At 43.3% G+C, this 7,547-nt stretch overlaps 2 protein-coding genes across 2 annotated transcripts in view; one reads left to right on the top strand and one right to left on the bottom strand.

Annotated features, from left to right (window-relative positions):
• The window catches only part of DSCC1 (DNA replication and sister chromatid cohesion 1), a 26,975-nt gene extending 26,629 nt beyond the window's left edge, over window positions 1–346 (bottom strand). The window contains exon 1 of the mRNA XM_029959272.1: window positions 25–346. Coding sequence (XP_029815132.1) covers window positions 25–346 — 322 coding nt within the window. The remainder of the gene's footprint in view (window positions 1–24) is intronic.
• A 601-nt stretch (window positions 347–947) lies between these two features.
• DEPTOR (DEP domain containing MTOR interacting protein) overlaps window positions 948–7,547 on the top strand; it is a 74,242-nt gene continuing 67,642 nt past the window's right edge. Inside the window, exon 1 of the mRNA XM_029959271.1 lies at window positions 948–1,015. Within this exon, the coding sequence (XP_029815131.1) occupies window positions 948–1,015 (68 nt within the window). The remainder of the gene's footprint in view (window positions 1,016–7,547) is intronic.

The raw sequence follows: 7,547 nt of genomic DNA, 5'->3' as shown, positions 1-7,547 counted from the left end.
GCGAGCAGCTCCGGTAAGCGGTGCCTTCCTCCCGCTTTGCCGGGGACGAGTACCCGGGGTTAGCAGCAGCCCCGCTGACGGCGAGGCTGGGGAGGGGGGATTGCGGGTCGGAGGGCGAGGGTCTGTCCCCGCGGGCTTTCCTTGCACCGGAGCACCTGCCCTGCTTCCATCGCGTCCCGGGGCTCCGGCCCCGCTTCCAGCAGCGAGCAGGACAAGGGGGCCGCAGCCAGTGCTGTGAGCCCAGGGAGGTAAAGCACCGCCCAGAGCGCTTCTGCCGTGGGCACCTTTGCTTCCCTGTGTGGAACGGGAGGCGGCTGGGGAGAGGCTGCTGCGTCACTAAAGGCATCAAGCGATGCAGAAGGAGTGTGGCGTCTTTAAAGATTAAAACCCCCGAAGAAACCATAAGCGATAAAGTGTCTGAGCACCCCACAGGGAGCCCAGCCGAGCGTAAGGCACCGCTCCCGCACGGCCCCGGTGCGGACCGGCGCTGGCAGCGGCGCCGGGCGCTGACCTCGCAGAGCTGCGCCTTACTCTGAGGGCTTGTTTTTATTTTGGATCAGCTGGTCCCAGCAGATGGAAGGGGATCCCTACTGTCAGTGCCAGCAGTAATTAACAGTGCTTTGTGACTGGAGTTGTGCGCAGCACAGGAACCTTGAACAAAAATGCCTGACTCAGTTAATTTTTAACTTGTGTGATGTATTTAGTGTGCCGGCTGTACACATACACTAGAGAGGAGAAAAAGAAATTTTAATGCTTTCAGTTTGGTGATGAAACATCTTGTGATTGAGGAAGAAATTTCCCATTATATTATGTTGTACGATTAACTAGAAGGAGATTGTAAAAATATTTTCCTAGTAGTTTTTGCTTGAATATTTTTTGCCTTTCTGATCTACTTTTTTAAAATCTTTTTGCTCAAATGCCTGAAAAAACACTGCAAAGTGATAGAAATGTTCTTTGATTTGGAAGGTGCCATCATTGCTGCTAGTACAGATACTGTTACTGTTGCATTCACGAGGTAAGGAGCATTGACAGCTTGTAACGCCCGTGGTTGCGAAGTAAATGTTGTTTTGATCCTCTGGTTCTGGTACACACCAGTGTCTGCTCCAAGCTTGAGATTCGGCTTCAAAGTAGCCTGAAGTGAAACCTAGGATGACAAGAGTGCACTGGCACAGGCTCTGCATGGTGGACTTGGTGCAAAGTTTTGCATCCAAGTGCCAAATGAGAATCCTGTGGTTCCTAGAAGTTGAAGGATTAAAGTTAATACAAAAGTTTTATGGAGATCATATTAATCTTTCTGTATACCTCATAGTTAAATGTAAGAACAAAAACTTTGGAATCTTTCCCTAAGGAGAAGACTGAGAAAACATCAACAAATCTGGGTTCTAGAATCAGCTCATTAGTATTGCAATGAAGGATGATATTTGTAATTTTATTTATTAAGGTCATGAAACACGGTGCTTTTTTGGGGCAGGGTTATCTGCAGATACAGAATAATTATTTGCCATCCTGTGAGGTTACCTATGGACATTCCTTTGCAAATCTGTAAGATGTGTCCTAAATATGCTGGGACTGTGGGTACCTGATCAAGTCTGTGCATAATGTCTGGCTACTGCTGAACGGGAGGATCCGCTCCTTTTCCTGCTCCCCAGTAGTGTAGCCCCATCTCTTCCCTTGTGCCTGCTCATGTACTTCTTGCACTTCTTGAAAACAGATCCAATGTGGTGATCAGGTGGGTAGGTTAGTTTTCTGATCTGCTGACTTCCAGAACCCCCAGAAGATAGGTGGTGGGAATGTGAAGCCAGGACCAAGAACAAGAGGTGGTGGAGAAGAGGCAAAATCTCCCATTTGCATATCAGTGACTTGTTGAGTGAGCTGGAACTGTATTGTAAAAACTGTCTTATCTTCCCCCAATTTTGTATTAAGTTTGTTTTGTTTCTCTGTTGGGACACTCTATGCAAAAAGTTCATTTTCTTCAGTTCTCTAGTCAATAAAAGCCACAAAATAAGTGATAGAAAACTGGCCAGTAGACAAGTTTTAGCCAACCCCACTAAGAAGTTTTCCTTTTCCTGTCCAAGATAAGTGTATAATGAAAATGTGGCAGGTTTTCAGGATCAAAGGCAGGCTATATCAGCAGCCTTTGGGGCAGGCAAACAGATGATAGAAAACCAGCACACACATGCACTCAAGGAAACATACTGTACTCTATTCTTAGTGATGCTTACAACTGCAAGATTAGCCCCCAGAGGGAGTGATGCAGACAGACAGGTGCTTATGTGTGTATTTGGGTGAAAGTGCGTGTGATCAAGTGTTGTATACTACAAGATGGATACATAACTTCGGAGTAAAAGTGTAAAGTGAAACTGTGAGCATAGTGTTACACAAACCCAACCAAATGTAGGTATTTAAAGCACACTTGTACTAGACCAAACAGCACGTGTATCTAAATACTTGCCAGAGCTGCTTAATTTAAATTCCTTACAAAGTTCCTACTGCCGATCTCGCCCCAGCCTCATGCATTGCCTCATAGCTCTCGTTCCTGTGGCCTCTTGCACATCTGTCCCTCTCTGGCAAGGACTTGATGTAGTGAGAGCTAAAGCTGTTTGAGATGCACCTTGGCAAGCCTGGCTTTGCACACTGGCAATGCCGGTGGTGGGGATGGAAGCCCCGTGTCCCTTTCCCCTCATTAGGCAAGTGCACAGTGGTTAGGGGAGGGAAAGGAAGAGGCCAAAGAGGTTTTTTCTTTCTCCTTGTTCCTGTCCCTTGGTTTCTTGTGATGTGTGTTTCACCTTTGCGAGCTCAGGAGCTCTGCCCAGAGGTGTGCTATGTCAGCTGGCACCCAGGAAGCTGGCTGCTGGCATAGGCTATGATGTCCATAGGTGGTATATTTTAGCTAACATGTTAAAGTTTTACATCCAATAGTGTCCTTTGCTTCTATACACAGCAGCTGTCTGAGCAAATGTATAACTCTACCTTTGGTTAATAGAAACATTTTTTTTTAAGTGAGGACTTCTGAAGTTTGGGTCCCGGCAAGCCTTTGAATTTTGAGTGGTACATATCAGAACAGATCCTTTGGCAGTTTCTGCTGCCATGGAGAAAGTAGGAAGAGCAAAGCGAGAGCTGGGGTGGGCATGATCAGGCTGTGGGCTTTGCAGGCACTGATGACCCTGCAAGGACAAACTGCAGGGGCTCTGGCTGCCTAAGAGCTCCAACCATCCAAAACCCCAGCTCTTCCTCTGTTCTGCTGCAGATTCAGAGACCCTGTAGCTGCTCAGTGGTGCACTCTCTTTTGAGGAAGAGATGGAAGTAACGAGTATGGAACTGTCCCCTGAAGAAACTGCAAGCAGTGCTTGAGAGGATCATGGGGCTTTCAGCTTCCTTGGAACAGGGAAAGCCCTTTGAAGCCTCCATCCTGCTACATCCCTGCCTGCAAATCCCTGCCTGGTACAACCCTGGTAAATGAATGTCCCTGGGCTTCCTTGGCCTTGCTGGGAGTGCCTGAAGAAAGGTGTCACATCCTTAGTGCTTTGGATAGTCATTGTTAGAAGCGTAACAACGAGAACATAAAACAGCGCTACTGAAGTTGATAAGAATTTTATCAGAAGCAGAGCAATTCCAAGCTCATTTCCCTCCTCGTTGAAGGCAACAGGTTGTACCCATTTCAGCACTGTTTGGCAGAAGGATTAAAGTATTATCTCTCGCTGGGTTTGAGTATTAACTTGATTAGAGCTGATCTTGCCCTCTGGCAACCAAAAGCAGTTTCAGTGGGCATGTTTTGATATACATGCTGGCTGCCTGTCTTACAAGTTAGGGGTGTCTGAAATCTTCCTTATCTCCTAATTGTTTCTTGATGCCAGCTTGTCACCAAAATCTTGTATATCTCCCAAGAGATACATTTCTTGCAGAAAATGTGCCTGGTAATTCAGGGGTCTTCAGCCTTCAGTTGACCAAACAGCAATATTGAAAGAATGACTTATTTTTTTCCCTTTTTTTTTTTTTTAGATCAGAAATTGCCACTGTAAATATAGTGCAGTTCTATAGTATGTGTGACTTGAATGACACTTAATGTCTCTGCAGACTCTTTATCGCCAGCTTTCACAAGAAGCAACACCTTTCCCAATTCATACGTCTGTTAAATAGTTGAGTAAATAATTATGAGACTTGTTAGATGAGCCAATGATTTTGATAGAATAGTTCTTATAATTCAGCATCATCTTTCTTTCTGCTTGAGGAAATCTGAAGCATGTTTCTTAGAGATTTTTCATCCTTTCAAAAGAGAGAAAAGTCAAGATATGATTCAACAGAAATTTGTTTGCCTTTTTATCAGAGTTTGTTTTATGAGTTTTGTCTTACAAAAGATGTTTTACCTGGTAAACAGCTACAAATTTTGAAGCTGTAAGACCAAACCAGTTTTCAGTAGAACATTATCACTTTAAGAACACAAAGTGGAGTGCATAACTTTCAGAGTCATGGATCTACATCTGTAAGTTTTTTTTACTCTGAGCAATAAATAATCAACTCTTTTTCATAATGGTAGGATTGAAAGTATATTGGCACTCTAAGGTTCAAAGAGCCCAGGGCACATAATAGTAACAGTTTCTAGAGCAACGATGTCAAAAGACCCTTAGTGTTAATGTATTGCTATGATATAGAATTATATAAACTGTAGAGTTACATAATTTATTAAATGCTATCACTGTGTTTGAAAGTGTGTTAACACTCTAGTGTAAGCTTAGACTCTAAAAGAAACGTAAGGATTTGAGATATACAACTGTCTAGAGGGCACTTCTTTTCATCAGCTCCTGACAGATCTTCAGATATTAAACAAATGTTTATGACATTTGAAGAGACAGAATTCATTAGGATGAGATTTTGTAATCTGCCTGAGCCAACTCAATATTGTACTTCCACCTAAGGGGATGATATGTTTTTGTACCCCATGCATCTTTTTCTTGCAACCACCTTAGTTCTTCACCAGCAGTTCCATTTCCCTTAGCCAAGAGATACTGATTGGGTTCAAAACTAGCCCTGAAAAAAGTAGTTTTCAGTCGTCTCACTTGAGAAAGCCCTTGTCTGCTGACTTCCTCAGGGTGGATAGAACACAGGAAACTGTATCATCAGATTTCTGTGGAATAGAGTGCTCCAGTATCCTCTGTTCAAATAATTTAATTTTCATCAGTTTGTTTTCCAAACTCAAGTAACCGAAAAACTGGCAATCTTCTCTGTGAGGTTCCATCAGAGTGATACACTGAAAGAAAAGGTTTCAAAGTGAAGGTGGGTAAAGCTTCGAAATGAAATGCTCTGAAATCAAGATTTCCCACTAACTCTACCCTATCACAACACTTTCAATTATATATTTTAATTAGTATAAATTATTATCATTTTATAGAAAAGCATGTGTTTCTGAAATTTGTTATTTTTTTTCTAGAATCTTTGATACTTGATACACCCTCTCATGTGTTTCAATCTTGCCCATTTATACTAATTCTAATGACAAGTGCCATGTATATACATGATTCCTGATCCAGAAATCTCAGTTTCTCATGTTTTTCAGTAAAATTGTGGCTATTCAACATTTCTAGAAATGAAGATGCAGTGCAAGGCAAGCTGATGTGTGTAGCACATGCAAGAATATTTTTTACTCATTTTATGTTAGAGTGGCTGCCTATGAAGAAGCGAAGGAAACTTTTTTCCATGTTGATGGTCATACAGGGACAGCAGAATGAATATGCCAAAATCAGTCTAAATTTGCATTTACTTCATGATCCCTGCTTCTGTGGGAGTAGTGGCTTTAGGCTGGCACCATGACAGAGAAATCCTCCTATCACTTGCCATTATTATTTACTATTTGTGTAGCAATAGTGCCTTGGAATCTGAGCTATTTATCAGGTCCCAACAGGGAGCCACTATATGCTCTGAAGAAGAATGAAGCCCTTGCAACACAAATCTTGGCTGAAGTTGGTAGTGGTTTCTTACAGCACTGATGGGTTCTGGACGGTGAGGGATGATCTGTGTGAAGCCACCAAAGTGGGACTCAGGATTGGGATTTCTGGTTTGGAAGGTCAGACACAGCCCAAGAGTGGCATCTGGAAAGCACAGAGAAAAATAACTCCCAAGTGTGGAGATGCAGAAAGGATACTTTGTGTACCGGGATGGATAGGGAGCTCTGGATACTGTGTCCAGGAAAGGATCTGCCCTTTTCTCCCTCCAAAGTCACATGGGTAAAGTGAGAGTACAGGCTGAAGCCAGGAGGAAGGTCAAACAGCTTTCACTATTGGATAGATGGACAAAGACTAGGGAGGAATCAGTATATCTCATTTTCATTGAGGTATTTCTTGTATCTGTAGACTCCAGTACTTTTTGAAGTAAAACTGTAAATTCTGTAAAACTCCCAGTATTTCAGTGCTTTCTGTGATGTAGAACTTAAAAAAATGAAAGATGATGTCACAGCAGCAAATATTAACCTATCTGCAGTCCATCTAAGTTCCTGACATAGGCTTCTTCATCCTGTCACTAAGTTTCCAGGCACTGAGTGCAGGCTTGGTGGTAGCTCTGGGCTTGGGGTGTGCTCTCACCTGAGGCTCCAGATCCTCCTGAGTTTCTGCTTTTTGTTTTCATAACTGTTGTATTATGGTTCTGTTAACTCTCTTGCCTCTGTCATCCTGGCAGAGCAGACCTGTATGAGTCCTTTTGCTAACTCAAAGACACCTTTTTTATATGTTCAGGGCCAGTCATCTCTCCAAAATATACTTATGTGGGAAGAGATTAAACTGATGAAGAACTGGCAAAGGGGATGAAAGGCTGGGGAAGAAGCAAGAGCTAATCGGGTTTGGTTCATGTAGCTGGTCCTTGAAGAACTGTGTTGAGGCTCTAAATGTTAATAAAGACAGAAACTACAAAGCTTCAAGTCTCAGCAGAACCACTGACATTTGTTGAGGGAAGGATGCACTTCATATGTTAATCATGGGTTGTTGGTTTGTTTCCTTAAGCAAGATCAGGACATATAAACCATATATTTTAAGTAATTTTAATGTATAAACCACCAGAATTAAATAGGTGTTTCTGCCTCCTGGTTCCCACCCCTGTCCCTCCCCTCATTGGACTGGCTTAAGCACCTCTGGACCCATCACTATGTGGTGACCTGCACCGGGGGAGTGATCAGCAGGGCTTTTGGAAGGCTGGTATTTCAGTTGGGTCAGTTTTACAAACCAATTTACCACATGACCACATAAAAGCGTTTTCTGAAGAAGTACAGGGGGAGAAGTGGGTCCTGGCTTCCCCCATGTCACTGAAGCACGTACAGTTTAAGGCTGTGGTTTACTGATACAGCAGATCCAACCGCAGGCTGCCTCTGCCCCACTCTTATCTCTTCCCTTGCACTTCGCACTGGTGTTCGTCTGGGATCAGAAGTTCAGGGAACTGAAGCAGCTGAAGCCAAATAAGAAAAATTTAACTTTCTAAACAGGTTCAGCATGAAGTCAGACCAGTGCCAGCACTGGGGTAAAGGAGCCAGCAGAAACACATGTCAAGGACAGGGAGAGGGAAATAGT

This window comes from Manacus vitellinus, unplaced genomic scaffold (assembly GCF_001715985.3).
Source record: "Manacus vitellinus isolate BGI_N305 unplaced genomic scaffold, ASM171598v3 scaffold_1_pilon, whole genome shotgun sequence".
NCBI classification, from domain to species: domain Eukaryota; kingdom Metazoa; phylum Chordata; class Aves; order Passeriformes; family Pipridae; genus Manacus; species Manacus vitellinus.
The sequence above is the reverse complement of the archived record's forward strand: the minus strand, read 5'-3'. Positions and strand labels throughout refer to the sequence as shown.